Below are 27736 nucleotides of genomic sequence, written 5' to 3'. Positions count from 1 at the left end.
CTGCTAAGCAAACTCGCAACCCAAGGGGTGAAAATAGTTGCCACAAACTTCCGTAACTATTTTACACCCCTTGGGTGTAAAATTGTATCCCGTTAGTTTTATCCCGTTAAAACTGAAATCCCTTATTTTCGTAGCTGTTAAAGCTTGAATCTGTTTACTCGTTGTGTAACGCTGTGTGTGTACTTGATATCAGGATTCTCTGATTGTTAAAAGAAGTTATACACGGAAATATAAATGTCGTTGAAAGATATTTCAAGATTGAAGAAGAATTTTATGAGATGTGTTCGCCAATCCATGTTCACGTTAGTCTGCTCTATAGCCGAATTATTTATCTAGTGAGACCAGTATAATACCCTTCTGCGTTCAGGATGATATGCTGTAAATATATAATGTGCGCTTCACATAGAATTTAACTTATAATAATTAGATTTTGCACGCAGAACATAATAAATATAATATTAGGGATTTAGTGGGCTGCGTAGATATTAAGTAGATAAAGTGGAATGAGTAAATATTGGGTGCAAATGACTCTAGTCGGATCCAAGTCGATTCCAAGCAACCTCGTGCGGTTTCCCTATTAACCCGATTACTGAACAGAAACGCAAATCGAGACAAGGAGGTATTTAAAGAACTAATTCAGCCTCCTGTGCATCACTCACATCCATCATGGCGAAATCGCGCTGTATTCAGCAGCTTTGGGCTCACGCAAGCATTTTACTCGCTGTTCTTGCCGTCTCTTTCGCGCAGAAAACGGCTGTCAAGAATTTCGTTTCCGCTTCAGCCAAATGCCAAGTGTATGAGAGGGTTCCATGTGGCGATCCTGCTTTTGGCCAGGCTGCTTGTGAAGCCATAAACTGCTGCTTTGATGGCCAGCAGTGTTACTATGGGAATGCAGGTGAGGCTGATGCTTTCCTAGCATGGTTCTTCTGGCAAGTGTGTGTGTGTGTGTGATCTATTAAATGGGCGTGTGTGGATCCCTCTTGCAGTGACTGTGCAGTGCACAAGGGATGGTCAGTTTGTGGTTGTGGTGGCCAAGGATTCCACTGTGCCCCAGCTGGATGTGGCCAGTGTCTCCCTGCTGGGTGGAAATGCTGCCCCTTGCCTCCCTGTTGCCACTACGAATGCCTTTGCCATCTACACCTTCCCTGTGACTGCCTGTGGCACTGTGGTCAAGGTGGGTTGTGTCCTTGGGAGCAGGCTGTGTGTGAGGCTCTTGCTGAGGTTTGTAGCTTACCTGTGGTTCCCTTTCTAGGTGGATGGTGACTATGTAGTGTATGAGAACAGGATGACGTCTTCATATGAAGTTGGTGTGGGCCCCTTGGGGTCCATCACAAGGGACTCCCTCTACGAGTGAGTGGAGTCTTTGGCCCTGTAGCCCTCCTTGCTGGTGTCTGTATCTGATGGCCTGCTGTTGCCTGGCAGGCTGCTCTTCCAGTGTAGGTATTGGGGTGCTGAGGTTGCTTCCCTGGTGGCCGCTGTGAATACAGTTCCACCACCTCTGCCAGTAGCTGCTCCAGGGCCTCTGCGGGTGGAGCTGAGGCTGGCAAATGGCCAGTGTTACACTAAAGGGTGTGATGAAGGTATGGTGCAGCTTGACCCCTGCTGCTGTCCCTGTAGGTACATGGTGACTGGGTTTCCTTCCCCCCCCCATGCTGGTATCTGCAGGAGCTGCTGCATATACCTCCTACTACCAGGACAGCGACTACCCTGTGACCAAGGTCTTGCGGCAGCCTGTATACGTTGAGGTTCGCATCCTGAATAGGACAGACCCCAACCTTGTCCTGGTTCTGGAGAACTGCTGGGCAACACCTGGCCTTGACCCTCTGAGCCTGCCTCAGTGGAGCCTCTTGGTTGATGGGTGAGTGAAAAGCTGTCCCCTGAGGGGGCACTACCACCAAGGAAGAAGCCTTCCTTACTTGAGGTCTCCTGGTACAGGTGCCCCTACCAAGGTGACAAGTACCAGACCACCTTGGTTCCTGTGGATGCTTCCTCTGGGCTTCCCTTCCCAACCCACTACAAGCGCTTCATTGTGAAGATGTTCACATTTGTGGACCCAGCCTCCCAGCGACGTTATCAGGGCAAGGTATTGGCACTGCAAGCAGTGGCTGTTGGCTGGCCTGTGAATGTGGAATAATGCAAGCCCTGCTGTCTCTGCAGGGGTTCATCCACTGCAGTGTAGCTGTGTGCCGCCCATCGGCCACTGACAGCTGTGAGCAGAGGTGCTTCAGGAAAGGTGAGCTCCAGCCTGGCTTCCCTTCAGAATGGCTGTACGCATCTGACTCCTGCCTCCCTGCATTTCAGGTAGGGATGTTGCTGCTGCACACAAGAGCTCCTCCCCTGACACGGCTGTGGTGTCCAGTGGGGAAATGCATCTGGTGGCCCCCAGAGTCGGACACATGGCTGGCCGGTGGTGATGGAAAGCTGCTCCTAGTGGGTGAATGTGTTCTCACAGCTGCTGTGGGCTTGTGCCTTAATAAAAGGTGCTGACTTTACATTCTGCTTGTCCTGTTCTCTCTGTGCTTGGAGGATTTTGGGGGGGTGACTGGTTTAGGTGGACTTCTTGTGACTTGTTCCTCCAAATGATATGGTGGCAACTCGTATAGCAGGAGCCACAATAACACATCTCCCCACCCCAGAAGACTCTGTCTCCAGACATGACCCATGTGGCCAGGCTGTCTCTGCTGGCACTGAAATTGATGTGGCAACAGTGGACCCTTTACTTGTCCTTGCTGTAGGATGCAACCAGTCAAAGCCCTTTGGCTGTCACCAGGAACCTCCTCCTTGACAGCCTCTACTGGCAGAAACTGACTGTTCTACCAGGGTGAACTACACATGGCATCTGACTAGAACACCACCCACCCTAGCACCATAACCTAATGGCTGTCGGTGATGTAGCTTCTTACTGGAGCCTCTTACCACAGTAGAGGTTGGCAAACTGGTCTTGCAGTATGTGGAGATCCTATGAACTGGGGAAGGTTCACAGGTAACTGCATTTTCTACTTTGCATGAAAGGCACTGAATGTAATTCACATCACAAGGTCCTTCACATCTCCCGTAACACAAATAGGGGGAATGAGAGCCAGATGACAGGTTTTTCTCCAAAGGGAGAGAAATCTCTGGAGGCTTCAGCTCAATTGGCTGCCCAACCCCACTGGGCATACTAGCATTACTGAACACATTAGACCAGTGTTCACCATTCGCTGTTAAATTTGTTCTTGCCAGCATGTTAAGCTTAAATCGGATGGGATTGCGGAAAGGGCAAGTTGCATGTGAACTAGGCCTCACCAAGGGATTGTGTAGTGAGGACCTGGTCTTCATTGGACACTTAGCTGCTAGTCATAGCTTTGTGGTCCTTTTGCAGTAATACGATCTCTGCATATGGGAACAAGGCATGATGCCAACAAATGGACGATGCACTTGCAGCTCACAGCAAATGGGGATTTATTCAAACAAAACTAAGAACTCAAATGCAGAAGGCCCACGAGTGGTCAAAAACCAAGAGGGAAGAATAGACTCTCAAAATAGGCAGGCAGTATGAAATATGTAGTAAACATATCAAGAATCAAAAACATTCACAATCAATGAACCACTGGAGGTTTGAAACTGGGTAACATGACTAACACGACAGGTGAGAATAAAGACTGGGTAAACAGCTCACAGGTGAAACTAAAACATTGTTAGAATCTAACAATGGTGAAAACTGACAGTAAAAACCAACACCGAATACAAATGAGAAGGGGACTAAACTGAAACAAGGGAACCAAATTTAGCGAACTGCAAAAACAGACGAGGCACAAGACGGGGGATCACAGGCAGCGGCATGCGCAGCACCTTGAGCCATGTGGCCAACAGGGAACATGGGAAAACAGTGTGACCAATGATATAGAGGTATACGTGCTTTTCGTGTAGCATCTAGCACTGCTATTACATTTGGCTGCATTGCTTGTATTTTCACTACTGCTGGACTGTGAAAGATTTGAAGGTAATATATACAAACCTCTGCTTGTATAAAACTTTACAGATTTACTTGCTGATGCTGCTACTGTCAGATAGTCGGATCTCCCACAAGCAAAATAATGGCTGCGCAAGGTTGATAATCAACGGAGTTACTAAACCCGACATTTTAAAATAACCTGCACTATATGACTGATTACATCACTCGTCGGTTATTTCGAGGCAGTCGGCATGAAACGTTTTAAATTATATTTGCTCAAGGGACAAAGGTGTATTGGATGAAGTTTCTGCGTAATTTTACAGATTTCCTCTGCAGCTATGAATGTGTCGATTTCCTTGTCCATACTGTCATTTTAGGTACACGCTTTACACCAGGACCAAGCTGGGGTACATGTTCTACAAGCGCCAGGTCCGCAAAGCGCAGCTTCCCGGCCGGTCACTCCAGCGCGCACCCAGTGGAAATGAATGGTTTGTGTTTAATGGCTGCGTGAGGAAGAGCGATTATCACTGAAGTTTATTAGGCCACTTAAAAAAAAAAAAAATTGGTTCTCGTCCCCGCCCGACCCGCCGAAATGCCTCCGACCCGAATTTTTATTTTATTTCGTAAAAATTGCATGGAAAATGCCCAAGAATGATGAAATTTGAATTTCCCGCGCATTCCACATCGACGATTGATCCACATTGTGTAATCCTAGTCTTGGAATGGTTTCATGAACCTAAATTTGTCTCTACCTGAGATGGGCTGGTGCAAAGATTTAAATCTGGGGAGGTTATGTGGTACATGTTCTTAAGTACTTGTTTGTAGAGTTGCATTTCCTTGGTCAACCATTCAGGTTCCTGTATTTTGTAAATTCCTCGTGTTTTAACATGTTTTAATACACTTTCTTTCTAGATATATATTTTAAAATCTTGGTTGTTCATTTAGAATGGGAATGACAAACAGAATATTGGTTTCAAATAGTATCATTTTTATATTCACGAATGAAACATCAGCAAAAGTATCCAAATCCATAGTTGGGAAGGCATTTATGAGATACACATGGATCAAGGAATTTACATTCTTGTATTTTCTTACATTTAATATATTTGAAACGCAACAAACTGGAAGAACTGAGGAGGCGTACTAAGTAGGTCTGCTCTCTTCGGTATGTATTTTCAAATATGTATTTTCTTACATATTTGAAAGTCCAAACAATCAAAATTTGTAAAAAAAAAAAAATTTTTAAATCCCTCCCGTCCGACCCACCCCCTCCAAAAAAAAAGGACGAGAACCATTTTTTTTTTTAAGTGGCCTAAAAAGGAAACAGTAGGGTTGTAGTACTCGGGTCCCGTCTCGGTCTCGGGATTTTATTTCGAGACCATCCGAGATCACGACTCTGAAAATATTGCTATTCGCCCTACGTTCGTCCGGCGTGACTACTATTACTTTAGTTGTTAATAAAAAATACATATGCTGGATTTTAAAAAAGTTTGCATAGCACAAACATCAACTAACTGCAGTGTCTACAATACGGTTAAAATGATTATTTTCACGTTACACGTCGTTATTAGAGTTAACTATGTTGAAATATGATATCTGATAGATAAAAATATTTATCTGTTGACCGCTCATACGTGACGCTCCGCACCCCGCGCTCTCCCCGATCTCCGGTAGAACAATAGAGCTCCACGAATCGAAGGTTGAATGAGCTGAATTGGACGCTGCTCCCCTCTGGCGCCACCTGCTGCCTGGGAGCTCATCCTATTCGCGTGGAATAACGGTGCCAAAAGTCACGGGATCCACAAATGTTTTACCTTGCTGTGTACTTGTAGGAAATGTAAAAAATCACCAACAACAATGACGAAATATTTCTTAGTGGTTTTATTCTGTATTTATACTTGTGGAAGACGCTCTTTTCGTTTTTGCTAGCTGCATTTGTATTAGCAAAACGCATTGTGTTGGTTTGACAGCAGTGTCTTGTATTTGCGAAGCGCATTGTGTTTGTGTGAGACGTATGTTTTGTATTTGTACAGCATGATGTGCACGTTTGCGAATTGCTCGTTATTTTTGAATTACATCCGGTTTGTTTACCGATCGTGGGGCATTTGTGAAACGTGTTCTGTGTATTTGTGACGTATTGGCAGGGTTCTAACTCCATACCACAGAACGACGTCAATGACCGGACTAAGGAGACACACACACAGATACGGACTTAAATACACCAAACTAATCAACACAACTAGAAACAGCTGAAGACACGCGGATTCCACACGAGGCAAACGAGGGGGCGTGGCACACACGGGAATCGGAACAACAGGGGGGTAACAAAAGTATATAAAAAGTACAGAATGAACCAGAAAACGAAGGAAAGAAGAGTCACAGATCTTCAAAGGCGAGTTGTCGAAATTCTGCGTATGGTTTTGTATGATGTTGCTGCTGTATTGACTCAGTGTTATAGGGCAGTCCTCCCACCCTTCTCAGTTGAACTGTAGGAGTTTCAGAATTAGCGGGGGTAGTGGTACCTGCGGAGTAGGCAGAGGTGGTGGTGGGCTTGCCAGAGCCCTACATATTGGGGACCATTGGCTCTCTTGCTTCCAGTTGCATTATTCCTCAGTTTTGGCGTGGGCTCCGGCCTTACAGGGTCCGTTGACGTGATCGTTCTCTTGTGGTACGTCTGTGGGTGGAACATGTATGAATTTGCTTCTTGTCAGGGATACACATTTTAACTTCTGTCCTTATCGGTACTTGCCAAGGTGGCTTCATATTAAGTGCTGTCTATTCGGTGTCAACTCCCGCTGATCGTGTACACCTGTGGTTCTCAAACGACGGTACGTGACAACTCCACATACCACTAGAGGGAGCTGTCTCCCTTTATGCCGTCAGGCAGTCTTCTGAGGTGGTATAATAAACTTGAACCACTTGTGCACAAATACGATGCTGTTTTTCCAGTTGCAATAGTGCTGTAATTCTTTAATTGTATAATACCAAGCATGTGGTGTCTAATCACCATGGTATTGGGGGATCATCATATAAAGGAACTAACCTCTAATTTGCTCTGCAGAGAGTTGCTGTGGGACTGAACCAAGACATGAGGACTCCAAGCTTGCTGGGGGTTGCACTCCTCTGCCTGCTGCAATGGCTGATGGTCAGTGTTCTGAAAGCCATCCTGATCACTTGCAGGCCATTGTGCGGAGGGTCAGACATAAGCCTGGGGCATTCAGGACCAAATCCAAATGATTTTGTTTAGCTTGGTTTGATTCCGTATGTTACCTCAGTCCTAGTTAAAGGCTGTTTCCCAGACATGTTTGTATGATTAGATAATGTCAGAGAACAGGGTTATAGCACAGCCCCATGGGATTGTTTTCTCTGCTCCCCTAGACAATGTAGATCTCCACTTCCCAAAGCAGTGTGGTAAACGCTACTGGCACAAAGTGGGCCGCTACTGTGCAAAGTATTTCAACACACCAAGCTCCTTTGCCGATGCCGAGGTAAAGCCCAAACCGTCCTCCAGGTGCCTCATTTTGTAGCACATCTGTAAGCATTTCATTCTAACAGTATCAGAGCCAACATCTGTATTACTTCTATACTGCATTCAGATTAATTGTTCCTTTTGTGTACCAGTCTGCTTGCAGGCAGGCAGCTTCAGGGGGTCACCTGGTCTCCGTGCACGATGAACAAACAAATGCGGATGTCTTGGCCATCGTGTTGGAATACAACCCCTCCTCACCAAGGATCTGGTTGGGCGGTCAAAGGTTTGGTCAGGTGATGGAGCGCAGGGAGACGTGGGAACAGGGCAGGGATGTCCATGTGCCTTGTAATGTTACTGTGAGCCTGGGATGGTAATATCAGACTAGTGACCTGTGATATCGCTCTCTCTCCCCTAACAGTCAAGTACATTCATCTGGACAGATGGTTCTGCTTGGGATTTTGAGAAATGGGTTCCAGATCAACCAGATGATGCTGGAAATCATGAGAACTGTGTGGAGATGAACTGGAAAGGTAAGAGAATGGAGAGTGGTGTAGATGGGAGAAGAGTGATGTAGGGGAAAGTAGCCAGAGGGAATCATGGAAAATGGTTACTTGCAGAACATTTTATACTGTAATTGACCAAATCTACTTGAACTCCTTTGTCCAAAGTGAATTTTCCCAGCAGAAACATTAACTAAAGAACAAACTCTGCCGGACAAGGCATCTCCTCACCTGACTGTAATCCTGTCTAAAATTTTCTGAATTTTACTTGCTCTTTTTCTTTTAGTGGAACTTCAGTAGTGTTTTGAGAAATATGCCGATTTTTATATAACAAGTTTATGGTATTATGAAGAGGGTTTGCTTCAGCCTGTGTGACTTCTTGCAGACTTGGGAGAATGGAATGATGACTGGTGCATCAAACGGAAACCTTTCATCTGCGCCTTCAAATGGCACAAGTGGCAGCAGGAGCCGGAAGACTGAAATGCTGGAATCGCTCTACGGCACGGCTTGTAAAAATCAGACGGCACATGATAAGCGGGGAAGATTTGTGCAAAATTTTGAAATGCTTCGCTAAACTCGTGCAAAATAAACAACGAACTAAATACCAACCATATGATTGCATTCTTATTAAATAGTTTAAATGCATTTACAGTATTTGGAAGACGCCCTTAGCCAGAGCGACTTGCATAAGTGCTTTGAGACTCTGCGATGAATTTCCGATGCTAGTTCAATAAGGACCCAAGCTATGAATACCATCTGTCTGAACTCCGTTGAGTAGTGCAGATTTTTATTTTATTTTTTAAAACACACACACACACACACCAGAAAAGAGCCGAGTAAGAATACAGAAGTTCTACGTCAGGTATTTCTGAAAAAGGAATGTTTTGAGTCGTCGCTTGAAGACATTCAAGGATTCAGCTGTTCGGACATCTAGGGAGTTCATTCCACCACTTAGGTGCCAGGACAGAGAAGAGCCGAGATGTGTCTTCCTTGTGCCTTGAGGGGAGGTGGGACCAGTTCCCATTTAGAATGGGAATGACAAACAGAATATTGGTTTCAAATAGTATCATTTTTATATTCACGAATGAAACATCAGCATAAAATACCCAAATCCATAGTTGGGAAGGCATTTATGAGCTACACATGGATCAAGGAATTTACATTCTTGTATTTTCTTATATTTAATATATTTGAAACGCAACAAACTGGAAGAACTGAGGAGGCGTACTAAGTAGGTCTGCTCTCTTCGGTATGTATTTTCCTACATATTTGAAAGTCCAAACAATCAAAATTTGTAAAAAAATAAAATTAAAAATCCCTCCCGCCCGACCCACCCCCTCCAAAAAAAGTACGAGAACCAATTTTTTTTTTAAGTGGCCTTACATACGGACAACACGTTTGATCTGCCGTCAGGTATTAAAATAATGCCGTTTCCCGTCTTACGGACAACTACAGCTACTTGGTCATTGACAGGGAAGCAAAGCTTGCTGTTGTCGTGGATCCAGCCGCCACACAAACCATACAGGTATGTGAGCTTAAATTATTATAATTATACAATTATTATACAAGTATATGAACATACATTTCTGCATACAGATTATTAGTCTAAAATAAAGCACTTTAGACGCAATCCTGTGTGCGCACAAACACTGGTGAGGAGGAATTATAATATATAATACATGTGCTTAATATTGTGCTTTTAAAATAATTTGCAGGTTTCCTATCTGATCGATTGGGATAAGACATTTTGTGTCTCGGGGACGTTCTACTAAATCCTACGAATGATAAAATGTAACCAGATTTGACAATTTAATGTAATGTTTGTACAATATGTTAGATCTTGTTTTAAAATCCAGGTGTAACTAATTGAACTACGGCGCTGTCACAGTTAAATTGATTCCCGGTGGTTTTGCAATTCCCTCGATGCAGAATTCAGCGACGCAAGATACTAGTTGCTTGATTTTTTTCCCCGGACCTCTCCTCTACCTTCAGCTATTACTGGTAGCCGAGTTTGCATTTGGCTTTTTCGGTCTTTTGAACTTGGATAATGCCAAAAATGCTAGTTTATTCTCTGCTTGCACCATATATACACACACACACACGTTACGATGGCTTCACCCCTTTTTGTATTTGTGTGCGTTGCAGAGCGGTGAGGTGATATGAGATGCCTGCTTAAATGGGGAGCACCCTTGAACTGCCTTAACCTACATACTCCTGGGGGAATTACCGTTGATTATTCGACTATGTTTGTCTGATCGGTATTTACTGTATATATGGGTTATGTGAATAAATTCATTTGAAGGCTACGGTTTGGTTTCCCTTTGCACATTTGGACTGTTTGAGCCAAGCAGTCGTAACAATATACATTCACACACAGTAAAGTCTCCTTATAGCAGGCATCAAGGGACCAGTATATCCATCCATTTTCCACAACTGCTTACCCCGAACTTCCCAGTGTCAGCTGGGGCTGACCCCAATAGGTGTTAGTGTCCACCTAGTCAGATGCCATGTGCAGTTCACCCTGGTAGAACAGTCAGTTTCTGCCAGTAGAGGCTGTCAAGGAGGAGGTTCCTGGTGAGAGCCAAAGGGCTTTGACTGGTTGCATCCTACAGCAAGGACAAGTAAAGGGTCCACTGTTGCCACATCGATTTCTGTGCCAGCAGAGACAGCCTGGCCACATGGGTCATGTCTGGAGACAGAGTCTTCTGGGGTGGGGAGATGTGTTCTTGTGGCTCCTGCTATACGAGATGCCACCATCTCATTTGGAGGAACGAGTCACAAGAAGTCCACCTAAACCAGTCACCCCCCCCCCTAAAGCACTCCATGCACAGAGAGAACAGGACAAGCAGAATGTAAAGTCAACACCTTTTATTAAGGCACAAGCCCACAGCAGCTGTGAGAACACATTCACCCACTAGGAGCAGCTTTCCATCACCACCGGCCAGCCATGTGTCCGACTCTGGGGGCCACCAGATGCATTTCCCCACTGGACACCACAGTCGTGTCAGGGGAGGAGCTCTTGTGTGCAGCAGCAACATCCCTACCTGAAATGCAGGGAGGCAGGAGTCAGATGCGTACAGCCATTCTGAAGGGAAGCCAGGCTGGAGCTCACCTTTCCTGAAGCACCTCTGCTCACAGCTGTCAGTGGCCGATGGGCGGCACACAGCTACACTGCAGTGGATGAACCCCTGCAGGGACAGCAGGGCTTGCATTATTCCACATTTACAGGTCAGCCAACAGCCACTGCTTGCAGTGCCAATACCTTCCCCTGATAACGTCGCTGGGAGGCTGGGTCCACAAATGCGAACATCTTCACAATGAAGCGCTTGTAGTGGGTTGGGAAGGGAAGCCCAGAGGAAGCATCCACAGGAACCAAGGTGGTCTGGTACTTGTCACCTTGGTAGGGGCACCTGTACCAGGAGACCTCAAGTAAGGAAGGCTTCTTTCTTGGTGGTAGTGCCCCCTCAGGGGACAGCTTCTCACTCACCTGTCAACCAGGAGGTTCCACTGAGGCAGGCTCAGAGGGTCAAGGCCAGGTGTTGCCCAGCAGTTCTCCAGAACCAGGACAAGGTTGGGGTCCGTCCTATTCAGGATGCGAACCTCAACATATACAGGCTGCCGCAACACCTTGGTCACAGGGTAGTCGCTGTCCTGGTAGTAGGAGGTATATGCAGCAGCTCCTGCAGATACCAGCATGGGGGGGGAAGGAAACCCAGTCACCATGTACCTACAGGGACAGCAGCAGGGGTCAAGCTGTACCGTACCTTCATCACACCCTTTAGTGTAACACTGGCCATTTGCCAGCCTCAGCTCCACCCGCAGAGGCCCTGGAGCAGCTACTGGCAGAGGTGGTGGAACTGTATTCACAGCGGCCACCAGGGACGCAACCTCAGCACCCCAATACCTACACTGGAAGAGGAGCCTGCCAGACACCAGCAAGGAGGGCTACAGGGCCAAAGACTCCATTCACTCGTAGAGGGAGTCCCTTGTGATGGATCCCAGGGGGCCCACACCAACTTCATATGAAGACGTCATCCTGTTCTCATACACTACATAGTCACCATCCACCTAGAAAGGGAACCACAGGTAAGCTACAAACCTCAGCAAGAGCCTCACACACACAGCCTGCTCCCAAGGACACAACCCACCTTGACCACAGTGCCACAGGCAGTCACAGGGAAGGTGTAGATGGCAAAGGCATTTGTAGTGGCAACAGGGAGGCAAGGGGCAGCATTTCCACCCAGCAGGGAGACACTGGCCACATCCAGCTGGGGCACAGTGGAATCCTTGGCCACCACAACCACAAACTGACCATCCCTTGTGCACTGCACAGTCACTGCAAGAGGGATCCACACACGCCCATTTAATAGATCACACATACTTGCCAGAAGAACCATGCTAGGAAAGCATCAGCCTCACCTGCATTCCCATAGTAACACTGCTGGCCATCAAAGCAGCAGTTTATGGCTTCACAAGCAGCCTGGCCGAAAGCAGGATCGCCACATGGAATCCTCTCATACACTTGGCATTTGGCTGAAGCGGAAACGAAATTCTTGACAGCCGTTTTCTGCGCGAAAGAGACGGCAAGAACAGCGAGTAAAATGCTTGCGTGAGCCCAAAGCTGCTGAATACAGCGCGATTTCTCCATGATGGATGTGAGTGATACGCAAGAGCCTGAATTAGTTCTTTAAATACCTCCTTGTCTCGATTTGCGTTTCAGTTCAGTAATCGGGTTAATAGGGAAACCGCACGAGGTTGCTTGGAATCGATTTGGATCCGACTAGAGTCATTTGCACCCAATATTTACTCATTCCACCTTATCTATACCTTTCATCGTACATTCAATATAAAATGGATGAAGTTACAGCTTTGGATGCCGATCACAGGAATTTCTACTGTCTAGGTGTTAGTAGAGTGTTACCTCTCTTTGTGTGTCTAGTGGTTTGATGTGTGTGTCGGTTAAGCTACGTTTGCTGCATATTAAACTTTCGTAGATGGGCAGCGTGTCCAAACCGGGACGTATTGACATATATTATATTTCATTTATTTATCTGGATAGCGTGACGCATGGCCTGAAATCGGGTCATTCTAATTATATGGATACGGTTTCTGTGGTTCATTAATTCCAATAAATATGTAGGGTTTATAGAGGTTTGCCAATTATAACGCATCTGGTGCGACACTCACACTTTCAGACACTCACGCACGAAATCTTACCCGAAATCTGTATTATTCCCCTATAAACCTAAAATTAGCTACATAAGTAGCGTTGGGGTGGTTTGCAAAACTTACAGACTATTTACAAGGTAGTAAAACTGTTACATAAAGAAAGATTTTAAGCTAATATATACAAACCTCTGCTCCTTGTATAAAACTATACAGATTTACTTGCACATGCTGCTACTGTCAGATAGTCGGATCTCACACAAGCAAAATAATCGTTGCGAAAGGCTGACAAACATCAATGGAGTTACTAAATCCGAGATTTAAAAATAACCTGCACTATATGACTGATTACATCACTCGTCGGTTAAGATTTCGAGTCAGTCGGCGCTTTGAAACAGCGTTTTAAAATATATATTTGTTCAAGAGACAAAAGTGTATTGGTTGATGTTTCTGCGTAATTTTGTAGATTTCCTCTGCAGCTATGAATGTGTCTATTTCCTTGCCCATACTGTCATTTTAGGTACACGCTTTACACCAGGACCAAGCTGGGGTACATGATGTACAAGCGCCAGGTCCGAAAAGCGCACGAGCGCTTCCAGGCCGGTTACTCCAGCGCGCACCCACTGGAAATCAATGGTTTGTGTTTAGTGGCTGCTTGAGTGAGAGCAATTATCACTGAAGTTTATCATATACGGATAACACATGTTTGATTTGTCGTCGGGTATTAAAATAATGCCTGAAGGCTTGCCGACGCTACTGTACCCTGTGCTTATTGACGTCATTGGCTACAAGCTCTGGCAGCGGCGCGCTCTCCTACATGATTCAAAACACACCCGCGGTATTGATAACAGCAGGAGTTAAGCAGGTATTTATAACATATTACACTGTATGACCTTCCTCATGAGAGGTGCTCACACACTTGTAGTACATTAAAAATAGCAGCATGAAAGCGTTGCGCACTGTCTGCTCCATGTCTCGTTTAAATTAGCCACGAGTCCTGCTCGTGCTGATATAATCTTTTATACAGCGTATTTGTACGTATGTATGTTTTAGTGCACCTGCTGAATTATAGTGTTTTATTATTTTAGCAAATTAAGCTGGTCCTTGCTTGAAGTCTGTGTGGTAAGTGTATATGTGGAGACCCAGTTATTAGTTTTCTACTGCGTGTAAGCAGGCTATGTACGTCATATTAAAGCTTCGAATCAACTTCACTATACTGTAACGTGAGGGTTTAATTAGCTGCCTAGATTCGTTAATTTAATTATGAATGCAGGTCAGTTCTGGTGGTATTCATAAGTCTTGCTGTTTACAATTTAGATGCAGTTTTATTTATCTATTTTATGAGAATTTGTTTTAAATCCTATCTGTATTCTGAGCTTTAAATTTACATGTGCACTGCTCTTGTTTGTGTTACGATCGCGGTGAGCGTGCAGGCAGGCAGGCAGACAGCGGGGAAGGATGAGCCGGGTAGGCAGCGGGGAATGCCATTGTGTGGCAGTATTTTACTCATCATCTTCAAAAGTGAACTGAAACCCATCCATCCATCCATCCATCCATCCATCCATCCATCTTCCAACCTACTGAGTCACGAGAGGGTCCTATCCGGGAATCAACAGGCACGAGGCAGGGAACAACCCAGGACTGTGGGCCAGCCCATCGCAGGGCACACTCACACACCATTCACTCACACATGCACACCTACGGGCAATTTAGCAAGTCGAATTAGCCTCAGCATGTTTTTGGACTGCGGGGTGAAGCCGGAGTACCCGTGAGGCAACAGTGCTAACCACTGCACCACCATGCCACCCCGTGAACTGAAACGTTTTATTAAAATACCTTGAAGTCCGAAGAGTCTAAATAATCGCATGTCCAGTACAGACCATTTGAAAGCATAATACACAACAGTACCGAAATCTGAATATCTTGTATATTAGAAACCTGTATGACAAAACGGACCCATAATATTTCTTTTTTAATAATTATAACTTCGCCTGCTAAGCAAACTCGCAACCCAAGGGGTGAAAATAGTTGCCACAAACTTCCGTAACTATTTTACACCCCTTGGGTGTAAAATTGTATCCCGTTAGTTTTATCCCGTTAAAACTGAAATCCCTTATTTTCGTAGCTGTTAAAGCTTGAATCTGTTTACTCGTTGTGTAACGCTGTGTGTGTACTTGATATCAGGATTCTCTGATTGTTAAAAGAAGTTATACACGGAAATATAAATGTCGTTGAAAGATATTTCAAGATTGAAGAAGAATTTTATGAGATGTGTTCGCCAATCCATGTTCACGTTAGTCTGCTCTATAGCCGAATTATTTATCTAGTGAGACCAGTATAATACCCTTCTGCGTTCAGGATGATATGCTGTAAATATATAATGTGCGCTTCACATAGAATTTAACTTATAATAATTAGATTTTGCACGCAGAACATAATAAATATAATATTAGGGATTTAGTGGGCTGCGTAGATATTAAGTAGATAAAGTGGAATGAGTAAATATTGGGTGCAAATGACTCTAGTCGGATCCAAGTCGATTCCAAGCAACCTCGTGCGGTTTCCCTATTAACCCGATTACTGAACAGAAACGCAAATCGAGACAAGGAGGTATTTAAAGAACTAATTCAGCCTCCTGTGCATCACTCACATCCATCATGGCGAAATCGCGCTGTATTCAGCAGCTTTGGGCTCACGCAAGCATTTTACTCGCTGTTCTTGCCGTCTCTTTCGCGCAGAAAACGGCTGTCAAGAATTTCGTTTCCGCTTCAGCCAAATGCCAAGTGTATGAGAGGGTTCCATGTGGCGATCCTGCTTTTGGCCAGGCTGCTTGTGAAGCCATAAACTGCTGCTTTGATGGCCAGCAGTGTTACTATGGGAATGCAGGTGAGGCTGATGCTTTCCTAGCATGGTTCTTCTGGCAAGTGTGTGTGTGTGTGTGATCTATTAAATGGGCGTGTGTGGATTCCTCTTGCAGTGACTGTGCAGTGCACAAGGGATGGTCAGTTTGTGGTTGTGGTGGCCAAGGATTCCACTGTGCCCCAGCTGGATGTGGCCAGTGTCTCCCTGCTGGGTGGAAATGCTGCCCCTTGCCTCCCTGTTGCCACTACGAATGCCTTTGCCATCTACACCTTCCCTGTGACTGCCTGTGGCACTGTGGTCAAGGTGGGTTGTGTCCTTGGGAGCAGGCTGTGTGTGAGGCTCTTGCTGAGGTTTGTAGCTTACCTGTGGTTCCCTTTCTAGGTGGATGGTGACTATGTAGTGTATGAGAACAGGATGACGTCTTCATATGAAGTTGGTGTGGGCCCCCTGGGATCCATCACAAGGGACTCCCTCTACGAGTGAGTGGAGTCTTTGGCCCTGTAGCCCTCCTTGCTGGTGTCTGTATCTGATGGCCTGCTGTTGCCTGGCAGGCTGCTCTTCCAGTGTAGGTATTGGGGTGCTGAGGTTGCTTCCCTGGTGGCCGCTGTGAATACAGTTCCACCACCTCTGCCAGTAGCTGCTCCAGGGCCTCTGCGGGTGGAGCTGAGGCTGGCAAATGGCCAGTGTTACACTAAAGGGTGTGATGAAGGTACGGTGCAGCTTGACCCCTGCTGCTGTCCCTGTAGGTACATGGTGACTGGGTTTCCTTCCCCCCCCATGCTGGTATCTGCAGGAGCTGCTGCATATACCTCCTACTACCAGGACAGCGACTACCCTGTGACCAAGGTCTTGCGGCAGCCTGTATACGTTGAGGTTCGCATCCTGAATAGGACAGACCCCAACCTTGTCCTGGTTCTGGAGAACTGCTGGGCAACACCTGGCCTTGACCCTCTGAGCCTGCCTCAGTGGAGCCTCTTGGTTGATGGGTGAGTGAAAAGCTGTCCCCTGAGGGGGCACTACCACCAAGGAAGAAGCCTTCCTTACTTGAGGTCTCCTGGTACAGGTGCCCCTACCAAGGTGACAAGTACCAGACCACCTTGGTTCCTGTGGATGCTTCCTCTGGGCTTCCCTTCCCAACCCACTACAAGCGCTTCATTGTGAAGATGTTCGCATTTGTGGACCCAGCCTCCCAGCGACGTTATCAGGGCAAGGTATTGGCACTGCAAGCAGTGGCTGTTGGCTGGCCTGTGAATGTGGAATAATGCAAGCCCTGCTGTCTCTGCAGGGGTTCATCCACTGCAGTGTAGCTGTGTGCCGCCCATCGGCCACTGACAGCTGTGAGCAGAGGTGCTTCAGGAAAGGTGAGCTCCAGCCTGGCTTCCCTTCAGAATGGCTGTACGCATCTGACTCCTGCCTCCCTGCATTTCAGGTAGGGATGTTGCTGCTGCACACAAGAGCTCCTCCCCTGACACGGCTGTGGTGTCCAGTGGGGAAATGCATCTGGTGGCCCCCAGAGTCGGACACATGGCTGGCCGGTGGTGATGGAAAGCTGCTCCTAGTGGGTGAATGTGTTCTCACAGCTGCTGTGGGCTTGTGCCTTAATAAAAGGTGCTGACTTTACATTCTGCTTGTCCTGTTCTCTCTGTGCTTGGAGGATTTTGGGGGGATGACTGGTTTAGGTGGACTTCTTGTGACTTGTTCCTCCAAATGATATGGTGGCAACTCGTATAGCAGGAGCCACAATAACACATCTCCCCACCCCAGAAGACTCTGTCTCCAGACATGACCCATGTGGCCAGGCTGTCTCTGCTGGCACTGAAATTGATGTGGCAACAGTGGACCCTTTACTTGTCCTTGCTGTAGGATGCAACCAGTCAAAGCCCTTTGGCTGTCACCAGGAACCTCCTCCTTGACAGCCTCTACTGGCAGAAACTGACTGTTCTACCAGGGTGAACTACACATGGCATCTGACTAGAACACCACCCACCCTAGCACCATAACCTAATGGCTGTCGGTGATGTAGCTTCTTACTGGAGCCTCTTACCACAGTAGAGGTTGGCAAACTGGTCTTGCAGTATGTGGAGATCCTATGAACTGGGGAAGGTTCACAGGTAACTGCATTTTCTACTTTGCATGAAAGGCACTGAATGTAATTCACATCACAAGGTCCTTCACATCTCCCGTAACACAAATAGGGGGAATGAGAGCCAGATGACAGGTTTTTCTCCAAAGGGAGAGAAATCTCTGGAGGCTTCAGCTCAATTGGCTGCCCAACCCCACTGGGCATACTAGCATTACTGAACACATTAGACCAGTGTTCACCATTCGCTGTTAAATTTGTTCTTGCCAGCATGTTAAGCTTAAATCGGATGGGATTGCGGAAAGGGCAAGTTGCATGTGAACTAGGCCTCACCAAGGGATTGTGTAGTGAGGACCTGGTCTTCATTGGACACTTAGCTGCTAGTCATAGCTTTGTGGTCCTTTTGCAGTAATACGATCTCTGCATATGGGAACAAGGCATGATGCCAACAAATGGACGATGCACTTGCAGCTCACAGCAAATGGGGATTTATTCAAACAAAACTAAGAACTCAAATGCAGAAGGCCCACGAGTGGTCAAAAACCAAGAGGGAAGAATAGACTCTCAAAATAGGCAGGCAGTATGAAATATGTAGTAAACATATCAAGAATCAAAAACATTCACAATCAATGAACCACTGGAGGTTTGAAACTGGGTAACATGACTAACACGACAGGTGAGAATAAAGACTGGGTAAACAGCTCACAGGTGAAACTAAAACATTGTTAGAATCTAACAATGGTGAAAACTGACAGTAAAAACCAACACCGAATACAAATGAGAAGGGGACTAAACTGAAACAAGGGAACCAAATTTAGCGAACTGCAAAAACAGACGAGGCACAAGACGGGGGATCACAGGCAGCGGCATGCGCAGCACCTTGAGCCATGTGGCCAACAGGGAACATGGGAAAACAGTGTGACCAATGATATAGAGGTATACGTGCTTTTCGTGTAGCATCTAGCACTGCTATTACATTTGGCTGCATTGCTTGTATTTTCACTACTGCTGGACTGTGAAAGATTTGAAGGTAATATATACAAACCTCTGCTTGTATAAAACTTTACAGATTTACTTGCTGATGCTGCTACTGTCAGATAGTCGGATCTCCCACAAGCAAAATAATGGCTGCGCAAGGTTGATAATCAACGGAGTTACTAAACCCGACATTTTAAAATAACCTGCACTATATGACTGATTACATCACTCGTCGGTTATTATTTCGAGGCAGTCGGCATGAAACGTTTTAAATTATATTTGCTCAAGGGACAAAGGTGTATTGGATGAAGTTTCTGCGTAATTTTACAGATTTCCTCTGCAGCTATGAATGTGTCGATTTCCTTGTCCATACTGTCATTTTAGGTACACGCTTTACACCAGGACCAAGCTGGGGTACATGTTCTACAAGCGCCAGGTCCGCAAAGCGCAGCTTCCCGGCCGGTCACTCCAGCGCGCACCCAGTGGAAATGAATGGTTTGTGTTTAATGGCTGCGTGAGGGAGAGCGATTATCACTGAAGTTTATTAGGCCACTTAAAAAAAAAAAAAAATTGGTTCTCGTCCCCGCCCGACCCGCCGAAATGCCTCCGACCCGAATTTTTATTTTATTTCGTAAAAATTGCATGGAAAATGCCCAAGAATGATGAAATTTGAATTTCCCGCGCATTCCACATCGACGATTGATCCACATTGTGTAATCCTAGTCTTGGAATGGTTTCATGAACCTAAATTTGTCTCTACCTGAGATGGGCTGGTGCAAAGATTTAAATCTGGGGAGGTTATGTGGTACATGTTCTTAAGTACTTGTTTGTAGAGTTGCATTTCCTTGGTCAACCATTCAGGTTCCTGTATTTTGTAAATTCCTCGTGTTTTAACATGTTTTAATACACTTTCTTTCTAGATATATATTTTAAAATCTTGGTTGTTCATTTAGAATGGGAATGACAAACAGAATATTGGTTTCAAATAGTATCATTTTTATATTCACGAATGAAACATCAGCAAAAGTATCCAAATCCATAGTTGGGAAGGCATTTATGAGATACACATGGATCAAGGAATTTACATTCTTGTATTTTCTTACATTTAATATATTTGAAACGCAACAAACTGGAAGAACTGAGGAGGCGTACTAAGTAGGTCTGCTCTCTTCGGTATGTATTTTCAAATATGTATTTTCTTACATATTTGAAAGTCCAAACAATCAAAATTTGTAAAAAAAAAAAAATTTTTAAATCCCTCCCGTCCGACCCACCCCCTCCAAAAAAAAAGGACGAGAACCATTTTTTTTTTAAGTGGCCTAAAAAGGAAACAGTAGGGTTGTAGTACTCGGGTCCCGTCTCGGTCTCGGGATTTTATTTCGAGACCATCCGAGATCACGACTCTGAAAATATTGCTATTCGCCCTACGTTCGTCCGGCGTGACTACTATTACTTTAGTTGTTAATAAAAAATACATATGCTGGATTTTAAAAAAGTTTGCATAGCACAAACATCAACTAACTGCAGTGTCTACAATACGGTTAAAATGATTATTTTCACGTTACACGTCGTTATTAGAGTTAACTATGTTGAAATATGATATCTGATAGATAAAAATATTTATCTGTTGACCGCTCATACGTGACGCTCCGCACCCCGCGCTCTCCCCGATCTCCGGTAGAACAATAGAGCTCCACGAATCGAAGGTTGAATGAGCTGAATTGGACGCTGCTCCCCTCTGGCGCCACCTGCTGCCTGGGAGCTCATCCTATTCGCGTGGAATAACGGTGCCAAAAGTCACGGGATCCACAAATGTTTTACCTTGCTGTGTACTTGTAGGAAATGTAAAAAATCACCAACAACAATGACGAAATATTTCTTAGTGGTTTTATTCTGTATTTATACTTGTGGAAGACGCTCTTTTCGTTTTTGCTAGCTGCATTTGTATTAGCAAAACGCATTGTGTTGGTTTGACAGCAGTGTCTTGTATTTGCGAAGCGCATTGTGTTTGTGTGAGACGTATGTTTTGTATTTGTACAGCATGATGTGCACGTTTGCGGATTGCTCGTTATTTTTGAATTACATCCGGTTTGTTTACCGATCGTGGGGCATTTGTGACGTATTGGCAGGGTTCTAACTCCATACCACAGAACGACGTCAATGACCGGACTAAGGAGACACACACACAGATACGGACTTAAATACACCAAACTAATCAACACAACTAGAAACAGCTGAAGACACGCGGATTCCACACGAGGCAAACGAGGGGGCGTGGCACACACGGGAATCGGAACAACAGGGGGGTAACAAAAGTATATAAAAAGTACAGAATGAACCAGAAAACGAAGGAAAGAAGAGTCACAGATCTTCAAAGGCGAGTTGTCGAAATTCTGCGTATGATTTTGTATGATGGTGCTGCTGTATTGACTCAGTGTTATAGGGCAGTCCTCCCACCCTTCTCAGTTGAACTGTAGGAGTTTCAGAATTAGCGGGGGTAGTGGTACCTGCGGAGTAGGCAGAGGTGGTGGTGGGCTTGCCAGAGCCCTACATATTGGGGACCATTGGCTCTCTTGCTTCCAGTTGCATTATTCCTCAGTTTTGGCGTGGGCTCCGGCCTTACAGGGTCCGTTGACGTGATCGTTCTCTTGTGGTACGTCTGTGGGTGGAACATGTATGAATTTGCTTCTTGTCAGGGATACACATTTTAACTTCTGTCCTTATCGGTACTTGCCAAGGTGGCTTCATATTAAGTGCTGTCTATTCGGTGTCAACTCCCGCTGATCGTGTACACCTGTGGTTCTCAAACGACGGTACGTGACAACTCCACATACCACTAGAGGGAGCTGTCTCCCTTTATGCCGTCAGGCAGTCTTCTGAGGTGGTATAATAAACTTGAACCACTTGTGCACAAATACGATGCTGTTTTTCCAGTGGCAATAGTGCTGTAATTCTTTAATTGTATAATACCAAGCATGTGGTGTCTAATCACCATGGTATTGGGGGATCATCATATAAAGGAACTAACCTCTAATTTGCTCTGCAGAGAGTTGCTGTGGGACTGAACCAAGACATGAGGACTCCAAGCTTGCTGGGGGTTGCACTCCTCTGCCTGGCTGCCATGCCTGCTGCAATGGCTGATGGTCAGTGTTCTGAAAGCCATCCTGATCACTTGCAGGCCATTGTGCGGAGGGTCAGACATAAGCCTGGGGCATTCAGGACCAAATCCAAATGATTTTGTTTAGCTTGGTTTGATTCCGTATGTTACCTCAGTCCTAGTTAAAGGCTGTTTCCCAGACATGTTTGTATGATTAGATAATGTCAGAGAACAGGGTTATAGCACAGCCCCATGGGATTGTTTTCTCTGCTCCCCTAGACAATGTAGATCTCCACTTCCCAAAGCAGTGTGGTAAACGCTACTGGCACAAAGTGGGCCGCTACTGTGCAAAGTATTTCAACACACCAAGCTCCTTTGCCGATGCCGAGGTAAAGCCCAAACCGTCCTCCAGGTGCCTCATTTTGTAGCACATCTGTAAGCATTTCATTCTAACAGTATCAGAGCCAACATCTGTATTACTTCTATACTGCATTCAGATTAATTGTTCCTTTTGTGTACCAGTCTGCTTGCAGGCAGGCAGCTTCAGGGGGTCACCTGGTCTCCGTGCACGATGAACAAACAAATGCGGATGTCTTGGCCATCGTGTTGGAATACAACCCCTCCTCACCAAGGATCTGGTTGGGCGGTCAAAGGTTTGGTCAGGTGATGGAGCGCAGGGAGACGTGGGAACAGGGCAGGGATGTCCATGTGCCTTGTAATGTTACTGTGAGCCTGGGATGGTAATATCAGACTAGTGACCTGTGATATCGCTCTCTCTCCCCTAACAGTCAAGTACATTCATCTGGACAGATGGTTCTGCTTGGGATTTTGAGAAATGGGTTCCAGATCAACCAGATGATGCTGGAAATCATGAGAACTGTGTGGAGATGAACTGGAAAGGTAAGAGAATGGAGAGTGGTGTAGATGGGAGAAGAGTGATGTAGGGGAAAGTAGCCAGAGGGAATCATGGAAAATGGTTACTTGCAGAACATTTTATACTGTAATTGACCAAATCTACTTGAACTCCTTTGTCCAAAGTGAATTTTCCCAGCAGAAACATTAACTAAAGAACAAACTCTGCCGGACAAGGCATCTCCTCACCTGACTGTAATCCTGTCTAAAATTTTCTGAATTTTACTTGCTCTTTTTCTTTTAGTGGAACTTCAGTAGTGTTTTGAGAAATATGCCGATTTTTATATAACAAGTTTATGGTATTATGAAGAGGGTTTGCTTCAGCCTGTGTGACTTCTTGCAGACTTGGGAGAATGGAATGATGACTGGTGCATCAAACGGAAACCTTTCATCTGCGCCTTCAAATGGCACAAGTGGCAGCAGGAGCCGGAAGACTGAAATGCTGGAATCGCTCTACGGCACGGCTTGTAAAAATCAGACGGCACATGATAAGCGGGGAAGATTTGTGCAAAATTTTGAAATGCTTCGCTAAACTCGTGCAAAATAAACAACGAACTAAATACCAACCATATGATTGCATTCTTATTAAATAGTTTAAATGCATTTACAGTATTTGGAAGACGCCCTTAGCCAGAGCGACTTGCATAAGTGCTTTGAGACTCTGCGATGAATTTCCGATGCTAGTTCAATAAGGACCCAAGCTATGAATACCATCTGTCTGAACTCCGTTGAGTAGTGCAGATTTTTATTTTATTTTTTAAAACACACACACACACACACCAGAAAAGAGCCGAGTAAGAATACAGAAGTTCTACGTCAGGTATTTCTGAAAAAGGAATGTTTTGAGTCGTCGCTTGAAGACATTCAAGGATTCAGCTGTTCGGACATCTAGGGAGTTCATTCCACCACTTAGGTGCCAGGACAGAGAAGAGCCGAGATGTGTCTTCCTTGTGCCTTGAGGGGAGGTGGGACCAGTTCCCATTTAGAATGGGAATGACAAACAGAATATTGGTTTCAAATAGTATCATTTTTATATTCACGAATGAAACATCAGCATAAAATACCCAAATCCATAGTTGGGAAGGCATTTATGAGCTACACATGGATCAAGGAATTTACATTCTTGTATTTTCTTATATTTAATATATTTGAAACGCAACAAACTGGAAGAACTGAGGAGGCGTACTAAGTAGGTCTGCTCTCTTCGGTATGTATTTTCCTACATATTTGAAAGTCCAAACAATCAAAATTTGTAAAAAAATAAAATTAAAAATCCCTCCCGCCCGACCCACCCCCTCCAAAAAAAGTACGAGAACCAATTTTTTTTTTAAGTGGCCTTACATACGGACAACACGTTTGATCTGCCGTCAGGTATTAAAATAATGCCGTTTCCCGTCTTACGGACAACTACAGCTACTTGGTCATTGACAGGGAAGCAAAGCTTGCTGTTGTCGTGGATCCAGCCGCCACACAAACCATACAGGTATGTGAGCTTAAATTATTATAATTATACAATTATTATACAAGTATATGAACATACATTTCTGCATACAGATTATTAGTCTAAAATAAAGCACTTTAGACGCAATCCTGTGTGCGCACAAACACTGGTGAGGAGGAATTATAATATATAATACATGTGCTTAATATTGTGCTTTTAAAATAATTTGCAGGTTTCCTATCTGATCGATTGGGATAAGACATTTTATGTCTCGGGGACGTTCTACTAAATCCTACGAATGATAAAATGTAACCAGATTTGACAATTTAATGTAATGTTTGTACAATATGTTAGATCTTGTTTTAAAATCCAGGTGTAACTAATTGAACTACGGCGCTGTCACAGTTAAATTGATTCCCGGTGGTTTTGCAATTCCCTCGATGCAGAATTCAGCGACGCAAGATACTAGTTGCTTGATTTTTTTCCCCGGACCTCTCCTCTACCTTCAGCTATTACTGGTAGCCGAGTTTGCATTTGGCTTTTTCGGTCTTTTGAACTTGGATAATGCCAAAAATGCTAGTTTATTCCCTGCTTGCACCATATATACACACGTTACGATGGCTTCACCCCTTTTTGTATTTGTGTGCGTTGCAGAGCGGTGAGGTGATATGAGATGCCTGCTTAAATGGGGAGCGCCCTTGAACTGCCTTAACCTACATCCTTCTGGGGGATGTACCATTGATTATACGATTATGTTTGTTTGATCGGTATTTACTGTATATATGGGTTATGTGAATAAATTCATTTGAAGGCTACGGTTTGGTTTCCCTTTGCACATTTGGACTGTTTGAGCCAAGCAGTCGTAACAATATACATTCACACACAGTAAAGTCTCCTTATAGCAGGCATCAAGGGACCAGTATATCCATCCATTTTCCACAACTGCTTACCCCGAACTTCCCAGTGTCAGCTGGGGCTGACCCCAACAGGTGTTAATGTCCACCTAGTCAGATGCCATGTGCAGTTCACCCTGGTAGAACAGTCAGTTTCTGCCAGTCGAGGCTGTCAAGGAGGAGGTTCCTGGTGACAGCCAAAGGGCTTTGACTGGTTGCATCCTACAGCAAGGACAAGTAAAGGGTCCACTGTTGCCACATCGATTTCAATGCCAGCAGAGACAGCCTGGCCACATGGGTCATGTCTGGAGACAGAGTCTTCTGGGGTGGGGAGATGTGTTCTTGTGGCTCCTGCTATACGAGTTGCCACCATCTCATTTGGAGGAACAAGTCCACCTAAACCAGTCACCCCCCCAAAATCCTCCAAGCACAGAGAGAACAGGACAAGCAGAATGTAAAGTCAACACCTTTTATTAAGGCACAAGCCCACAGCAGCTGTGAGAACACATTCACCCACTAGGAGCAGCTTTCCATCACCACCAGCCAGCCATGTGTTCGACTCTGGGGGCCACCAGATGCATTTCCCCACTGGACACCACAGCCGTGTCAGGGGAGGAGCTCTTGTGTGCAGCAGCAGCAGCAACATCCCTACCTGAAATGCAGGGAGGCAGGAGTCAGATGCGTACAGCCATTCTGAAGGGAAGCCAGGCTGGAGCTCACCTTTCCTGAAGCACCTCTGCTCACAGCTGTCAGTGGCCGATGGGCGGCACACAGCTACACTGCAGTGGATGAACCCCTGCAGGGACAGCAGGGCTTGCATTATTCCACATTTACAGGTCAGCCAACAGCCACTGCTTGCAGTGCCAATACCTTCCCCTGATAACGTCGCTGGGAGGCTGGGTCCACAAATGCGAACATCTTCACAATGAAGCGCTTGTAGTGGGTTGGGAAGGGAAGCCCAGAGGAAGCATCCACAGGAACCAAGGTGGTCTGGTACTTGTCACCTTGGTAGGGGCACCTGTACCAGGAGACCTCAAGTAAGGAAGGCTTCTTTCTTGGTGGTAGTGCCCCCTCAGGGGACAGCTTCTCACTCACCTGTCAACCAAGAGGCTCCACTGAGGCAGGCTCAGAGGGTCAAGGCCAGGTGTTGCCCAGCAGTTCTCCAGAACCAGGACAAGGTTGGGGTCCGTCCTATTCAGGATGCGAACCTCAACATATACAGGCTGCCGCAACACCTTGGTCACAGGGTAGTCGCTGTCCTGGTAGTAGGAGGTATATGCAGCAGCTCCTGCAGATACCAGCATGGGGGGGGAAGGAAACCCAGTCACCATGTACCTACAGGGACAGCAGCAGGGGTCAAGCTGCACCGTACCTTCATCACACCCTTTAGTGTAACACTGGCCATTTGCCAGCCTCAGCTCCACCCGCAGAGGCCCTGGAGCAGCTACTGGCAGAGGTGGTGGAACTGTATTCACAGCGGCCACCAGGGAAGCAACCTCAGCACCCCAATACCTACACTGGAAGAGCAGCCTGCCAGGCAACAGCAGGCCATCAGATACAGACACCAGCAAGGAGGGCTACAGGGCCAAAGACTCCACTCACTCATAGAGGGAGTCCCTTGTGATGGATCCCAGGGGGCCCACACCAACTTCATATGAAGACGTCATCCTGTTCTCATACACTACATAGTCACCATCCACCTAGAAAGGGAACCACAGGTAAGCTACACCTCAGCAAGAGCCTCACCCAAAGCCTGCTCCCAAGGACACAACCCACCTTGACCACAGTGCCACAGGCAGTCACAGGGAAGGTGTAGATGGCAGGCATTTGTAGTGGCAACAGGGAGGCAAGGGGCAGCATTTCCACCCAGCAGGGAGACACTGGCCACATCCAGCTGGGGCACAGTGGAATCCTTGGCCACCACAACCACAAACTGACCATCCCTTGTGCACTGCACAGTCACTGCAAGAGGGATCCACACACACCCATTTAATAGATCACACATACTTGTGAGAAGAACCATGCTAGGAAAGCATCAGCCTCACCTGCATTCCCATAGTAACACTGCTGGCCATCAAAGCAGCAGTTTATGGCTTCACAAGCAGCCTGGCCAAAAGCAGGATCGCCACATGGAACCCTCTCATACACTTGGCATTTGGCTGAAGCTGAAACGAAATTCTTGACAGCCGTTTTCTGCGCGAAAGAGCCGGCAAGAACAGCGAGTAAAATGCTTGCGTGAGCCCAAAGCTGCTGAATACAGCGCGATTTCTCCATGATGGATGTGAGTGATACACAGGAGGCTGAATTAGTTCTTTAAATACCTCCTTGTCTCGATTTACGTGTCAGTTCAGTAATCGGGTTAATAGGGAAACCGCACGAGGTTGCTTGGAATCGACTTGGATCC

The 27736-nt window shown here is 45.7% G+C and overlaps 4 protein-coding genes across 11 annotated transcripts in view; 3 read left to right on the top strand and 1 right to left on the bottom strand.

The window, feature by feature from the left end:
- LOC125727919 (zona pellucida sperm-binding protein 4-like) overlaps window positions 1–27653 on the bottom strand; it is a 47028-nt gene extending 19375 nt beyond the window's left edge. For 2 of the 5 annotated variants that reach the window (XM_049004921.1, XM_049004922.1), the window contains exons 1-2: window positions 27378–27653; window positions 12052–12239 (exon numbers count right to left, since the gene is read on the bottom strand). In XM_049004921.1, coding sequence (XP_048860878.1) covers window positions 12052–12239; window positions 27378–27606 — 417 coding nt within the window. In that variant the 5' untranslated portion in view covers window positions 27607–27653. Of the gene's footprint in view, window positions 1–10756; window positions 10948–11015; window positions 11092–11165; window positions 11314–11390; window positions 11584–11667; window positions 11826–11873; window positions 11972–12051; window positions 12240–12322; window positions 12580–27377 lie in introns of those variants that run through there. The other 3 variants (XM_049004919.1, XM_049004918.1, XM_049004917.1) reach the window with 3 other exon arrangements.
- LOC125727911 (zona pellucida sperm-binding protein 4-like) lies at window positions 636–17551 on the top strand. Of its 3 annotated transcripts, none has more exons than XM_049004899.1 (8): window positions 636–895; window positions 987–1174; window positions 1253–1350; window positions 1423–1580; window positions 1666–1858; window positions 1936–2083; window positions 2158–2233; window positions 2302–2492. In XM_049004899.1, exons 1-8 carry the CDS (start codon window positions 667–669, stop codon window positions 2412–2414), a joined length of 1203 nt encoding a protein of 400 aa, XP_048860856.1. In that variant the 5' UTR covers window positions 636–666; the 3' UTR covers window positions 2415–2492. The 3 variants fall into 3 exon arrangements, with proteins under 3 accessions (XP_048860856.1, XP_048860857.1, XP_048860855.1); XM_049004900.1 differs by lacking the exons at window positions 987–1174; window positions 1253–1350; window positions 1423–1580; ... (2 more) ...; window positions 2158–2233; window positions 2302–2492 and adding exons at window positions 16047–16234; window positions 16313–16410; window positions 16483–16640; ... (2 more) ...; window positions 17217–17292; window positions 17361–17551 and having other exon boundaries at window positions 637–895; XM_049004898.1 differs by lacking the exons at window positions 636–895; window positions 987–1174; window positions 1253–1350; ... (3 more) ...; window positions 2158–2233; window positions 2302–2492 and adding exons at window positions 15698–15955; window positions 16047–16234; window positions 16313–16410; ... (3 more) ...; window positions 17217–17292; window positions 17361–17551.
- LOC125727929 (lectin-like) lies at window positions 6181–23564 on the top strand. 2 transcript variants are annotated; one of them, XM_049004937.1, is made up of 6 exons: window positions 6181–6326; window positions 22036–22132; window positions 22366–22475; window positions 22609–22749; window positions 22875–22986; window positions 23342–23564. In XM_049004937.1, exons 2-6 carry the CDS (start codon window positions 22063–22065, stop codon window positions 23434–23436), a joined length of 528 nt encoding a protein of 175 aa, XP_048860894.1. In that variant the 5' UTR covers window positions 6181–6326; window positions 22036–22062; the 3' UTR covers window positions 23437–23564. The 2 variants fall into 2 exon arrangements, with proteins under 2 accessions (XP_048860894.1, XP_048860893.1); XM_049004936.1 differs by lacking the exon at window positions 6181–6326 and adding an exon at window positions 21222–21366.
- Window positions 7059–8511, top strand: LOC125727937 (lectin-like). Its single transcript, XM_049004945.1, has 5 exons — window positions 7059–7079; window positions 7313–7422; window positions 7556–7696; window positions 7822–7933; window positions 8289–8511. Exons 1-5 carry the CDS (start codon window positions 7070–7072, stop codon window positions 8381–8383), a joined length of 468 nt encoding a protein of 155 aa, XP_048860902.1. The 5' UTR covers window positions 7059–7069; the 3' UTR covers window positions 8384–8511.
- Window positions 27654–27736: the final 83 nt, after the last annotated feature.

Source organism: Brienomyrus brachyistius, unplaced genomic scaffold, assembly GCF_023856365.1.
Source record: "Brienomyrus brachyistius isolate T26 unplaced genomic scaffold, BBRACH_0.4 scaffold133, whole genome shotgun sequence".
Lineage (NCBI taxonomy): Eukaryota > Metazoa > Chordata > Actinopteri > Osteoglossiformes > Mormyridae > Brienomyrus > Brienomyrus brachyistius.
The sequence above is the reverse complement of the archived record's forward strand: the minus strand, read 5'-3'. Positions and strand labels throughout refer to the sequence as shown.

Coding starts and splice junctions, on each gene's coding strand:
- LOC125727937 (XM_049004945.1), top strand. Junction 7,423..7,555: donor GCTCCTTTGCCGATGCCGAG/GTAAAGCCCAAA, acceptor TTTGTGTACCAG/TCTGCTTGCAGGCAGGCAGC. Junction 7,697..7,821: donor GCGGTCAAAGGTTTGGTCAG/GTGATGGAGCGC, acceptor CTCCCCTAACAG/TCAAGTACATTCATCTGGAC.
- LOC125727929 (XM_049004937.1), top strand. CDS start 22,063: ATGAGGACTCCAAGCTTGCTGGGGGTTGCACTCCTCTGCCTGGCTGCC. Junction 22,476..22,608: donor GCTCCTTTGCCGATGCCGAG/GTAAAGCCCAAA, acceptor TTTGTGTACCAG/TCTGCTTGCAGGCAGGCAGC. Junction 22,987..23,341: donor TGTGGAGATGAACTGGAAAG/GTAAGAGAATGG, acceptor GACTTCTTGCAG/ACTTGGGAGAATGGAATGAT.
- LOC125727911 (XM_049004900.1), top strand. CDS start 667: ATGGCGAAATCGCGCTGTATTCAGCAGCTTTGGGCTCACGCAAGCATT. Junction 16,411..16,482: donor ACAAGGGACTCCCTCTACGA/GTGAGTGGAGTC, acceptor GTTGCCTGGCAG/GCTGCTCTTCCAGTGTAGGT. Junction 17,293..17,360: donor GCAGAGGTGCTTCAGGAAAG/GTGAGCTCCAGC, acceptor CCTGCATTTCAG/GTAGGGATGTTGCTGCTGCA.